This window comes from Notechis scutatus, chromosome 4 (genome assembly GCF_049901735.1).
Source record: "Notechis scutatus isolate UNSWTSFEM ecotype Mainland chromosome 4, rNotScu1.2, whole genome shotgun sequence".
NCBI classification, from domain to species: domain Eukaryota; kingdom Metazoa; phylum Chordata; class Lepidosauria; order Squamata; family Elapidae; genus Notechis; species Notechis scutatus.
Genome location: NC_142012.1, coordinates 43,313,988 through 43,328,341, shown reverse-complemented (window position 1 = coordinate 43,328,341; position 14,354 = coordinate 43,313,988). Strand labels below are relative to the sequence as shown.

Sequence of the window (14,354 nt, the reverse complement as noted above, 5' to 3'; positions counted from 1 at the left end):
TTAACGTTTAAGCATTTTTGTATCCAAAAATTTAATTCACAATATATTTGTATTTTGCTGATAAATATATATTTGGACACCATTGTATTCTTTTGAAATTTCTTTTCTTTCAAAGAAATGGATTCAGTTTCATTGTAAATCACTTGAAATATTAATGCCAACTGCTTTCAGTATCTAAGAACTATGCTTCTCTTTTTCAGAATGAATTATTTGCATAATTTATTTACCTAATTATAACACAGCTATATGATTCTACCATATACTAGAGAGAATCATGCTACCCGTACATTCCTGCTTAATATATCTACATTGCAGTAACATTTAGGAATAAATCGCAGTTACACTGTGGAATTATATAATTGGAACAGAAGGCCAAATATATTCCAAATTAGGATCTTTAAGATCTTATTAATTCACTAAAGAGGCTTTTTTGTCTAAAAGATGTCCAAATACTTTTTTTTTTTTTTTGCAATAGTCGTGATCACATGTTCATAGTATCCTGTAGTTTCTTTTGTTCGTCGTTGTCTTGCAATAGTTGAATTCATGGGTTGTGAGGATCTAGTGCTCTCCCTATGTTTATTAAGTAGACAACCTTATATTCATAAAGAAATTACGTGGATCACATGGAATAATCTATAGTATTAGTCACTCTGATCCAAAGAATAATAGATTATTGTTTCAGATTATTTTGGATTGTATAAATAGTGCATTTAAAAAATAACTTCACTACCTTTCTTTCTCTGGGTCATTGGTTGTATAGAAATGAGGACAACTTTTAAACAAATAAACTACAGCCCTGCCATGGGTTTTCTCCTCCAAATATATTTTAAAGCTCAGAACATTATCCAGTTCACCAATATTCATTCAAATTATTCAATCATATTGAGGGACCTGTGACTTTTTCTAACTTACTTTATAATTGCTTTTTAGATGTTAACAGTTGGCTGGTGACATTTGGTTTTCATCTACACAATGCAATTCCAGGTTTCCCCGTGCCTAAATTTGATTTAACTGAACCCTCCTATGAACTTGTGAAGAGTCAGCAATGGGATGATGTACCGGTAAGAAAAAAATAAGGAAAATTAAACTGCAACAAAATATAATAAAAGATTCTATTAGACTATTGAAAAATTCTCAGAGGCATACATTTAATTTTTAAAAAATTAAAACATATTGTAGAGATGTTTCTTGATATGCTTTTGTCCCAAACTATATAACAGATGTTAATTCTGTAGGGAATTTTTTGTCCAATAACTAAAGACTATGCTTAAGTTTAGCATTTTCTAAACTGAAGTGAAAGGGAGGAAATGATTAATCAATAAATAATAGTATTTTAAAATCCTTTTTTTCTCCAAATTATAACATTCCCAGTGGAAGCTATAGAGATTGGATTGATAGCAGCACCCTGCCTTCAGGCTAAAAGTGAACAATGTAATAAAAAATAGAATGTGAAAGAAACAGAATAACAGGTGACATAAATTATGCATATTGTACAGCAGTACAATTTTACTTGTCTTTAATATTAACCATGTTTTATATGTGAAGATAAAATATTGAATATAAAATCACCCCAGGTAAAATACATTACATTATATAGAGCCCAAACTCTATAAAACTCCTTGTTTTAAAAATATATTGCCAAACAGAAGTATAAAACTAAATCATTTACAAAAATCTATGAAATGTAAAATAGAAAATTATATGTACCATTTAGGAAAATAGCAATTATAAATTTTATTCAGAAATCAAAAATCCATTTACCCACAAATTCTCAGTACCAGAAATAAATGACAAATGTTAAATAGCTGTTAACCTTTCAGGTATATTCCGAAGAATCTCTGTGACTTACCAGGCTATTAAAATAGTCAAAATAATTTCACGTTACATAAATCCAGAAACGTTGTGTTGATGTTTTTGCAGCAGAAATCTTAGTCCTATCATTATAAAAATATGTATAATTTCTTTTCTCTGTATACAAAAACTAACATAAGTGATATGAAAGATTCATCCAGGGCCTTTTCCCAAAATGGATATTAAATCTTGGGATGAGTTATCTGATGTATTTATTTAATATATTTGAAGTTCTAATGTAAAAATGCTGTAGAGAAAACTGCAGCTTGCTCCTATTGTCCTTCTTCTCATAGCTCATTTCTTCATTTTGTGAGTTCTCTCAGATCTTGTTCAAGATCAAATACAGTATAGGCAAAATGAGACAATGAAATCATTGATGCCTTTTATTGTTGGGGCCATGCACATCAGTGATCCAACATGCCTGTTTCCCTGCTGAAGTATGTAAAGGGAGCACAAAGACACAGTGCAATGTCGAGAGAATGAAGGAAGGCAGACCCCCAAAGGCATTATCATAACAGTGGACAGGAGAGATTAGGAGGGAATAAGTACAAAATAAAGTCACAAAAGAGGATACAAAAAAGGAAATAGAGAAGAAACTCACATTGTATGCATCTGCATGCATATTTAAAACCTCTGAAAGTCCACCAGCACCAAATGAAACTTTCGTAGCTTAAGCCCTCATAACAATTTAGAATTGAATTTCTATTGTGACTTGAATATTCCAAAATAAACCTTTGTATCCTACTTCCTGCTAAATCAAAAGCAAGGCAAAGGTTTTGAAATTAAAGATGTAGTACATTTAAGCCAGTGGAGAAAATTATTTCACGGATCTACCAGTTGAAAATGCAGTGTATTACTGTGAGATAGATTAGAATAAAGAGATAGTAGTAGTCTAAAGCTACTACCCCATCCCATTGCAGCCCCAGGGTACGGACACTGCTCTCCCGTAGCGAAGTTTATCACAAGTTTCTGCATCTGGTACATTTAAGATATGAAAGTTCAGAGATTTCAGGGAGGAACTTACATTGCCTTTCTGGATAAAGTTATAGCATATAAGAATTCCTGATAGTAAATAGATAATATCAAATATAATTGAACCAAATATATAAGCAAGCATAAAACTCCCATGGTAGGCCTCCTTTCATTTCTGCAATGAGGAACTCACTAAAGGAAAGCGCTAGAAAATTACTTATAGGAATACAGGTAATAATTATTTTGGCAATTATTTACTTTATAAGTATGCATCGAAGAGGTCTTTGCTTTTAATTCTTTAGCAAATCAATTTATTGCATTCATCTTTCTATCTGGACAATATTTTATTTTTGTACTATTTCATGGTATGTAAATTAACATAATAAAGACTGATATAAAAAAAGTAGTGAAGCATAGCATTCAATGTTTCTAATTTTATTTTGATTGGTTAATCATCACAATAAGGAATAGTTTGATTAACTGAATTTTTCTTTGGAGTGATTCAGTGCTACTTTTTAAACTTCTTAATCAAAAATGGTAATAAATATTGAAAAATATCAAGAACTTATAAGAGTGGAATCCAGTCTGTGAATTCAATTAGCTACAGCAGTGTCATTGTGGCATATCATGTTGTCAGCTGCAGGCACCATGCCAATAAATGCTTGACTGTTGGAATTTATAGGCTTGTTAAAAAAAAAATCTGTTCTTCTTTTCAGCCAATTTCTGGAGTGCAACAAGAAGTGGCAAGGGAAGCAAAGGCTTTCCTATCCCTAGGAAAGATGGCAGAAGTCCAGATCAGCAAACGCAGACCTGGTAGTGCGAAATCCTGGTTGTGGTTTGCAACTGTGAAATCTTTGATTGGAAAAGGAGTAATGCTTGCTGTCAATCAAGGCAAAGTACAGACCAATGTGCTTAACATTGCAAATGAGGATTGTATCAAAGTGGCAGCTGTTCTAAATAGTGCATACTACCTGGAAAACCTGCACTTCACTGTTGAGGGAAAGGACACGCATTATTTCATTAAAACCACTTCACCTGAGAGTGACCTGGGCACGCTGAGATTGACGAGTGGCCGGAAGGCACTGGAGAATGGCATCAATGTCACAGTTTCCCAGTCCACCACTGTAGTGAATGGCAGGACTCGTAGGTTTGCTGATGTTGAAATGCAGTACGGCGCACTGGCTCTTCATGTCCGCTATGGCATGACACTTGATGAGGAGAAGGCACGGATATTAGAACAGGCTAGGCAAAGGGCTCTCTCCAATGCCTGGGCCAGAGAACAGCAACGAGTGAGAGATGGAGAGGAAGGGGCCAGGCTATGGACAGAAGGGGAAAAGAGGCAACTTTTGAGTGCTGGAAAAGTTCAAGGATATGATGGGTACTATGTACTCTCTGTTGAGCAATACCCCGAATTAGCTGACAGTGCTAACAATATACAGTTTCTTAGGCAAAGTGAGATTGGAAAGAGGTAACACATTGGTTGATCTTGGCCTGCCAAAGAGACGGACCCTGTGCCAGTGTCTTCTAAGAGGGGAGACCAAATAGTTTGCTGCATTATTACTTGAGCCTAAATATACATCTTTGCTCAGATTTTTCTGTAGCACAATCTGAATGGACTCTACAACAAAGGGAGAGCCTTCCAGAAGAATGATAATATTAAAAACTGGAGTTGTGTTTTTTCTGAATGACCTTAAAGGTGATCTGCTTTAAAGAATATGTTTACATATGCATATCGCTGCACTCAAGTTGGACTGAAAATACTAAAAAGAAAGATCTAAAGAGTTTCCAACTGGCTGATTATTCCAGTAATTAAGAAAGAAAGCGATAACAGTGTTTCCAAATATTACTAAATTGTTGACTTTTGCTTACAAGAATTAGTCTTTTTTCCTCCTCTTCTTTCTCCCCCTTCCTCCTCCTCTTTTCTCCTTCTCACTCCCTTTCTCTGCCTAGGATGTGGTATATAATCTCTGTTCATGTTAAGAGGGGAACAAGACTCTTTGTGTATGGACACCCCAATGGCTTTAACAGTGCTGCTTTTTGAAAGGACACTGGCACAAGCAATTTATTCTACAATCAAAATTTGGTAATGGATTTTACGGTGATCATGGGGTTTACCTTGGGGAAAATGGCAAATAGAATTCTTGTCACAGAGAAGCAAAGGAAGCTTGATTTTTTTGTAAATTATGTGAGACAAGTTGTTTATGGATTTTTATATGAATTACAATTTACTGTACATCAAATATTAGTCTCAGAGGAGTTAATTTATGTAAAGTGTTTAAAAAAGTTTATACTTAAATAAAATAATAAAAATATGCAGTGTGTGAATTTTTTAAAAGAATTGCACATTTTATTATGTTATAGCTGTACAGTTTTAAGAGTTATAATGTAGAGATATAACAGTGTACAACAGTTGAATAGAAGTGTTAATATTTTTGTATTAACTTTAACATGGTGTGTTTTTCTCTTTGGATTACTTCTGAGAAAGGATGGAGAAATCACAGACTAGAAGGAAACGGAGTTGCCGCTCTTTTTCCTTCCTCTCTCTCTTTCTCTCCCCCTCTCTCCCTCCCTCTCTTTCTCGCCCTGGCAAACATGGTTTCATCAGTCGCTGCTAAAAAGAAGGAAGAACAATTCAGCAAGACTCATTTGTTATCATAAAAGACTTTTGTAGGCTGGACATGCCTTGTTCTCTTTCAGAGCTCAAGGTGTAATTATTCTTTTTACAGCTTTCTAATGTGTGCGGTTTTTTAAAAAAACATGGAATGTAAAGCTTTGTTATGTCATAAAAGGAACATTTCCATACTTCCTTACTGGAGTAAATTTTAAAGGAGTAAATTCCTTTGTGGGATTTATTTTTGATGAATAAATTTAGGACTGCAATCTCAGATATTTAGTGGTTTATGAAGACAAGTTGATGCTGTTCTAAACATACAGGATTGGTTCTCACAATATGCTTAGCTGGGTCAGCTGGAAGTCAATTATATCATGGAAATACTATATCTGGTGAACCATGTGGGAATTTATAAACATGGGGATGATTAGCTCTTTTGTCTTCTGAGGATTAGGCATCATCCCATAGAAGCCTCATAAAACAGGGTTTTTTAGGTAGTTTCTATGGATGTTTTCATAAATGCATTCCTTAGACACGGGAGAATGAAAAACAAGCCAAAAAATGGGCAGAAAATAAGTAAGAATCTGCCCATGATGACACCATGACATCATTATGGGGGTGGGTTTCTTACATTTTTAGTCCAACTTGCAAAGGACAGGAAAAAGAAACAGGGCTACCAGCCATCCTGATTGTTGCCAATGTGTGCTGGTGAGAGAGCAATAACAGAGTTGCTTGTGTCTGGGAACTTGTCAATCTTTGATTTGTTTAGTTTTGGTTTTCTGTGTGTATGAAAAAGATATACTTAATTTTCTTCTGGAAGAAAGAAAAAAAATAGAATTCTATCTGGGGATGTTAAAAAAAATCCAAGAAATTGATAATTTTAGGATAGTATCTAATCAGCATTTGTGGGAATCATAATGTTTAAGACTTGCCTATAAAGACACGTGTTGGGCTTGAGATGTGGTCATAGAAGAATTTAATGTAAACCATATATAATTTTCTTAAACCAGATTATATAGTATCAGATCTCTCCTGTTGAATACCTGAAAACAGCAACCAAAAGGAATATTTCTGGATAGTTTCTAAATATTTCTCCATCATTGATAAAATCCAGAATGAAACATAATTTTCATGCCAAATGCCAGCCTCGCACAGAGTTGATCCAGCACTTTCTTATTAACAAATCAGACAAAATACCTGTCTCAAGAAGTTTAACATACCTTTTCACATTTTTCTAGTTAGTTTGTTAGTGCAGAAGTTTGTGTAAAAACTTGAAATGCTCAGCTTCCATTTAAAAAAAAAAACCCTTCAGGCACAAAAAAATATTGGCAGTTTCTGGTAAACCTCTTATGGAAAAATACATTAAAATAATATTTTGATCCCCAATCCTTTTTTATAAGTATAATAACACAACTTAACTTGCAATTGAGCTGAATGTTGCATGATTTGAAAATACATTTAAACTTTTTATCAGTATTAGTATTGCATAATTTATATGTGGGAAGGAAAAAGGAAAATTTCGAAGGTCTAATTTCTCTCTTACATCCTTCATACTATTTTCAGCAGTGTATATTCAAAAATATTATTTATTTGGAGAAAACTAGCCCATTTTCATTTTTCTGTGCTAAAAAATCAGGATAGAAATGCCAGTTAAATACATTTGAAACATGTAAAGAAATTACATAGATGAATTTTTTTTAAATTGTCTTCTAATTGCTTTCTGCACTGAGATTCTGTAATAGACTTCTGCTTTCATTTACACAGTTTGTATTTTGTCAAAGAATTATGGAATGATCAAGCAAGCCACAGTATTACTTACCTGTGTCTCGTTGGACACAACCTATAGAATAACAATCTACACGTTTAGAACAAAGAGTTATTTTATTACATTTAAAGCATAAATAAATACTTTGTTATTTTTCAGACAAAAAGAATCCAAATTTAGAAAGTAGGATTTTAAAAATGCTGATCAGTGCCATTATTTCGTATCTCAGTTTAAATCTCAGTACAGCCTGTCTATAGTTCTGTTTAATAGAATTGCAGAGGATTTTTTTTTGAAAGCACTGTGTTTTCTATTCTTTTGGATTCATACTGGAAATATAGTAATATGCTATTCTATAGAAATACTGCAACAGATTTGGTGTTTGACAAGTTGGAATAGCACTAAGATTTCTGTTAATGTGTCCTTGTACTTTCACAAATAAACCCAAACATTTATCTGTTGGCTCAAATTGAATGATGACCAATTAACCTTCTGCATAAGTTTTTAGTAGATTTTTTTCATACTATAAAAATATCTGATAACGTTCCTACATGACATAGTGACTATGGGGAACATGTAAACTAAATAAGTTTTTTAAAATGAAAAACTGTATTAAAATAATTAGCCTATGGAAATTCAGAGTATTTTAGGCGAAGCCAGTCAAAATGTTTTCATGCAATTTTGAAATGTATTTTTTGTCCAATTTGTATTGTTCTTTTCATTTGCCTTCCAAACTTTACATGTATCCTGAAGTTTTCCACATCTTGATGACTATAGATTGCATCTAGGCTTTCAAATAAAAGCCAAGCCAATGTGTCTGTGTTTAAATTTGTTTTCTTAACTATGTCTGTCAGACATAACTGTGCTGTAAATTTTTTGTTTCAACTTGTAGATGCAAAGTGATCTGATTGTACTAGTATTGGTTTATTTGCTCCACCATTGGGAGTTGTTTCCCATGCCTTCTGCCAGTGTCTCAAACTGCTAGTTCAGCAAGGCAAATCATGGCAGCGGTCTCTGGAGACATACTTTACAGAAGCATTAACTAAAGCTTCGCAAATTTTTTAAAAAGACAATTGAAGCTGTGTCTCTCATGCTAAAAAATAATAAGATTCATTTAGCTAGCTGATCATGAGCAGGCACTGGGAAGTGGTTTCTTCAATTCCTTTAGTATGTTTTAAATATAATGATAGCATATTTTTATGTGAATTGGAAGAGGGGCATTACAATATGTCAAGCAACCACAAATCATATTACTTGTCTGCTACACATAACCTTACATATATACAACACTCCAACAAAGGAAATTAATTCTTCATTTTAAATGGAAAAAGACTGTCAGTGCACTTATGGCTTTTTGCAAGTAATGAATGATTTCTTAATCATTCCAATTTGTATATCATTGTAGGATGTCCAGTGTCTAATTATAATCCTTACAGGTAGGTCTGTAACATTAGTTCATATTTTAGATGAGGGGACTGAATAATGGCAACTTGTTTTATGGCCATCTAAAGAAGTCACAGAAGACAAGACATAATTCAATTTTTCCTGATTTATATCATTTATTGTAGATGTCTCAACTGCATTCTATGCCAGCCTTCAGGAGATAACATGAAATAAAATACTGATTTATTTATTTTAAAAAATTACATGTTTTAGATCAAAGTGTAGTCCCAAATGCTAATGGCAGAGGTGGTAAAAGTTATATCTATTAAAACATAATTTTATAATATTTCAGCAAAAAAATGAAAGTTAGCAATTGGTTTAATAAGATAAACTTCTTACCAAGCAATTTCCATGCCTTGGTACAACATACACCATTCTCAACTCAAAACAGTCATTGGGCTAATATAGTGCCATAAGATCAGTTTAAAAACTCATTTTCAGGTTAGAGGCTCAAATGGAGGCAAGGAATAACATGTATGAATATATATTGCACTGATTCATGAACAAATTTAATGGTTGTACCTGTTGCACAGATACAATCATTAAAATCAAATGAACATTGTCAGGGTCACTTGTAACTAACTTCAGTGTTTTGTTTTGTTTTATTATTTTGGGGGCATTTTTAGGGTCCAAGTTAATTCATAAAACTAGATTGGATGTCTTAAGTAGCTTCTGTATAAAAGACTCTGGGTTCACTGCTTTGGAAATCTAACCCAATCCATGTTTGTCTCACTGCAGTGCCCTGACATTATTTTCACACTTAGCATCAGGCAATAGAAGTATGCTGACCAGCTTATCTACACTTAGATTCAGCTCACATTCCATGTCAAAGTCCCATTAGATACTGCAGTTTTCATTGTCCTTTGAGAGGCCAAACCTATCAAATGTGCATTTTAAAAGCATGTTTTTAACTAGCCATTTTTTAAAGCAGTCTAGAGAACAGCCAATTCTTGTCTGGCAGACAGTACAAGAAATGGAAAACCTGCCACACGCTTTCTGCATTCTGACACCAACAACAATCAAAAGCACAGGCACTGATTGCAACTATCTGCAGTTGTTTTGTTAAGGAAAGGGGTTGTTGTGTTTTGCCAATTAAAAACAAAATGTTTGGCATTAGGGCAACATGGTGATTTCAGAAGGAGCATGCATGGACATAAATGTCACACCTGTTGTATCTTCTTGAATCAAAACCATTTTCATTGGATCTCACTGTTCGAGCTGCATAAATCTAAGAATGAATGTGGGTTCCTTAAGGAATTGTAATTTGAGCCTGTCAGTAAACCCCAAAACACCTTTTCCCTTTCCCCGTTTGTGTTCAGATTGTTGCACAGCCCTACGGAAGGCATTTAGCCATAAAATGAAATCCCAAATCAGACAATAGGCCAGCTAAATTCTGTGCCACGAGGCCTTCTGTCTGAGAAAGCACTCCAATTAAGTATACTTTTCCACTTAGGGCTCAGTACATGAATCATCACCAGCAGTTATAAACTAGGCATTTGCTTCAGAAGGAAAATATAATTCAAAAAGCTGCTGCAAAGAAGACCACAGTTACAACAAACTGTTTTGATGTTTTTTTCCAAGTTCTTGCACACTGAGCATAACGTTCATACTTTCTTTTCCGTTAAATTTGCTGACACTCTACAAACAAATGCAAAGGTCTAGACAACAAAAAGGAAACTCCTCAACTATACTTCATAAGGCTCACAAAAATAAAAATAAAAAGTCAGCTAATTTTTAACCTGACATCTTTAGTTTTAAAGGGGGAGGGGCTTTTATTCTCACTGACCAATCTTCTGAATTTGAAATGTTTGGTAATTAACACTATAAATTGTGCAGGAGTTAGAACAATCAGCTTAGCTCTACATGAAGTATTTTTTGTATTTGTATGTTAATCTTCAACATGTAAAAAGCATGTATTTCAGTGCAAAAAAAAAATCAGACAAATTTCATTTTTATAAAAACAACATGAATACAGGTACGGCCATGTTATGTTTTTTTTAAAAAAAAAATCCAAACATTATTAGAAACCTGAGATGTTATAAATCTAGCTTTTAAAACAAGCAGGGTTGGCATGCTCCAGATTCATCCGATTAAGGAGAGTGGAAGTGCCCCTTCTCTGTAGTAGGGGCTTCCCTGTGGAAGAAGGCTCCACTTGAGATTCAGATACTCCCATCCAGCTTGTATTTTGGAGGCTGTGAAAACCTGAATGAGAATGATTGGAAACCCCCCACCCCCTTTTAGGCTGTGCGGATCTTGCTTTTTGCTTCTGTCTGATTTTTATTATCTTTCCATCTTTCATTCTGGTTCCTTCTTGTATGTTGTATAGTTTTTGTTTTAATATTTTTTCCTTGTGAACTGCCCAGTCATTGGTTCTTTGTGAACCCTAAGTAGCTTAACTGACCTTTTTTGGTGTGAATATGGAAACACAATTTAAGCATTTTAGACATGAGCAAGGTGCGCTCATATGCACCTCCCACTATGTGCATGTCTCCTCTATAAACAACCTTCCATTTCATATCAGTACAGTAGCAATTCTCCCAGAATAATTCTAACTAGTTTCAAAGAGCACTGATTAAAAATACATCAACTACAGCAGAATATATCTATTTATCATCTATCAATCATTTATATCTATGTACCTATCCTCTATCTCTTCTCTCTCTCCCTCCCTCCCTCTCTTTCTCTCGCTAATTGATTGATAATTAAAAGGATCAAACTTAACACATATTTAATATTTGGGGATACAGAAAAAATTGCTTATAGCAGTGAAAAGGGGCTAGCACTAAGAACAGAAGAAGCTTTATTTGTCCAAGGATGGAACAGAACAGAAGAAGCTTTATTTGTCCAAGTATGATTAGAGACACAAGGAATTTGTCTCTGGTAAAAATGCTATCAGTGTACATGCAAAGCAACAGAGTAATAATAATCATAATAATACAAATAAGGGGGTAGTAGAGGAGATGTGAATGATAATAATAATAGTAATATAGCTATACAATATGAGTATCTTTAGGCATAAGACAGTGCTGTGGGAATTAGGTGTTCAGCAGAGTGATGTCATGAGGGAAAAAATTGTCCCTGTATCTAGTTGTTTTGGCATACGATGTGCTATAGTGGTATCCAGAGAGGAGAAGTTGAAACAGTTTATGTCCAGAATGTGATGGTGGCCACCAAATGTCCAGCAAAATGACCACCAAGCTGTATTTATTGTTAGAAATGCAAACTTTACATTTTTTTTCACTTGAGCTATTGAGGATGAGACTAGGGGCCATTTAGTCATTTACTGGCAGAATACACACATCTTCTAAGAAATGCTTTAAATAAGCTATAGAAGAGCCCAATCTGTCTCAAGGGCTATTAAATTAGTGCTATTTGTAGAGCTGAATCTTGATGAAGATTGTGATGCAAAGTACCAGACAGGACATACTTTATATTTAAAAACCCAGTATAATCAGAGCCAGTTTTCTAATTCATAGTTTGGTTTCTTTATTAGTACTTTTTAAAGCCATCCTCCTTTTTTTTTTAAGAAAAAAAAAGGTTGCGTTTGAAGGAGAGTCATTATTTGTTCTTGTAAACTAGGGTTTTCTGTGCTCTCAAACCAAGTTTGGATCAATTGTTAGACTGATATAAAGGAGAAAGTGATCGAAAATAATCAAAAAGAGAACTAACATAGAACTAAGCAGAATTTTCCTGACAGAATAATTTTAATCTATGGAACAACTTGACTCCAGAACTTGTGGGTGTTTTTTTGAAAAGATTGGACAACCATTTGTCTGCAATGTCTGCGGTTTTCTCCTTGAGCAGAGGGTAGGATCAGAAGATCTCCAAGGTCCTTTCCAACTCTGTTATTCTGATTGGACTGTAAATTGGGCAAGACTAATGATTTACTGAAAAAAATTAGTAGCATTGTAACTTGCAGTTATAGATTGTCTCAAAGAATTAGCAATTGGATCATTAAAAAAATTGAATTGAGACTGTAGACAATTGAGCAAGACATAGGTTTATGTCATTCACTACTCACTACTTGGATGAATATTAGCTAGTAGGGATTCATTTTGTTCTATTAAATCGAGTGCTAACTTATCTACAAGCAGTCAGTGGTTAGTCTCTAGACCACGGGTATCAAACTCCCAGCCCATGGGCTGGATGTGACACATGCTGGCCATGTCCACGCCCGGTTTAGCAAAAGGGAAAAAAGTCCCAATACATCACGTGACACTGCCGTGACGACGTGAGTTTGACACCCCTGCTCTAGACAAAAAAAAACCACCTCAGCAAGATGTGAAATCAGTAATACTAACATGTAATCTTGACTAGATCTAGATCATAAAATAAAGGGTTTGTTTAAATAAGCATGTATATCATTTGGAGGCAAGAATTTAAATTAATTTATAAATTAGACATTAGCTGGAGTATTTACAAAATACTAGAGTTGAAACCAAATAATTTTAAATACATTTCTGGAATTTTAGTGAAAAGATTCATTTCTAATTTTAAAAAGAGAGAGAGGAGAGAATATTATAACTCCCAGTCTTTCTGAAAGAGGATTTTTTTTTGTTATTAAAATTTATTTTGTAAATATTTATATTTTAGTAAACTGATTTAAAAAATATCATTCCAAAATATAAAGCTTTCAATAATATGTTAATATTAAAGGGATCCCAAGAAGAGGGGGGGCAATTCTTGATTGCTCCATCAGGGTCTTAACTGCAGCCATATTGCACCGTTTAAAATGTCACATATTGAAAAACAACTAGATCTTCAGAGGCTTTATCTTAACATTATTACATAAACATTCCTGTAGTGAGTACCAACAAAACATTCCAGGAGGTGAAATTACAAGATCTAATTAACCTGAGACATGTTGGAACAGAAAACTCATGCTTGACCCCCTGAGAATGTGCTGTTTCCATCCTTCATTGAAATTGTCCCAATACAATTTAGTAGGCAATGAAAGCAATGGGTTTTCTGCAGGAATTACTTAAAAACCTATCTGGTTTAATAGAAAATGGGAGTGTTTCACTGGGTTGTTTGCTTTAAAACCACTTGAGAAAATTCTACAGGAGAGACAAAACCGTCCTTCACATCTCTGCCAAAAGATAGTTTTTTCAGTCATAATCCATGTAAGAACTCACTTGTTAAGTGGTCTGGTTATAAGCATTAAATGGCCTCTGTTCCAAATATCAGTACAACCTGAATCATGGAAAGCATCCCTAAAATAATCCAATACATCTGAGCTTTCTTGTGCAGAACAATTTAAACTTTTCTCTGTCTCTATAGTGGAGCAACTGAATGCACGATTATCCTGAGCCTAAAATATTAAGTAAAAGCATTCCATTTGTTTCTGTTGCCATGAAATCAAGGATAGCTCTTGAAATGTCATTTGTATGGCAGCCCACTAGCTAGTTTAGCAAGTTCTTTGCCTTCTAAAATATTGTGCCTCCACTAGTGGCTTAATAATGCCTTGCCCTTTTCTATCCACTTTCATGTTGTGTTTCTAATTCTATAAAACACAAAAGGAGAGTATGATTGATGGTAGCACCTGCCCAATTTTTACCTAAGTTTGGAGCTAAACTGGAATAAGCCTAATTAATACTTAGGAGAATCCTACACTTTGTGGAAAACTGAGAAAAATGTTGCAGAAAGCAGCATTTCTATATAGCCAAAATAAAAGACAAAAACAACCAACCGTGATGTGCATGAGAAAAATGAGAA

The 14,354-nt window shown here is 34.2% G+C and overlaps 1 protein-coding gene across 27 annotated transcripts in view; it reads left to right on the top strand.

Annotated features, from left to right (window-relative positions):
• TENM3 (teneurin transmembrane protein 3) overlaps positions 1-8,012 on the top strand; it is a 708,976-nt gene extending 700,964 nt beyond the window's left edge. For all 27 annotated transcript variants that reach the window (XM_087963269.1, XM_087963268.1, XM_026667191.2 and 24 more), the window contains 2 exons: positions 931-1,061; positions 3,540-8,012. In XM_087963269.1, the coding sequence (XP_087819395.1) occupies positions 931-1,061; positions 3,540-4,295 (887 nt within the window). In that variant the 3' untranslated portion in view covers positions 4,296-8,012. The remainder of the gene's footprint in view (positions 1-930; positions 1,062-3,539) is intronic.
• The last annotated feature ends 6,342 nt before the right edge of the window (positions 8,013-14,354 follow it).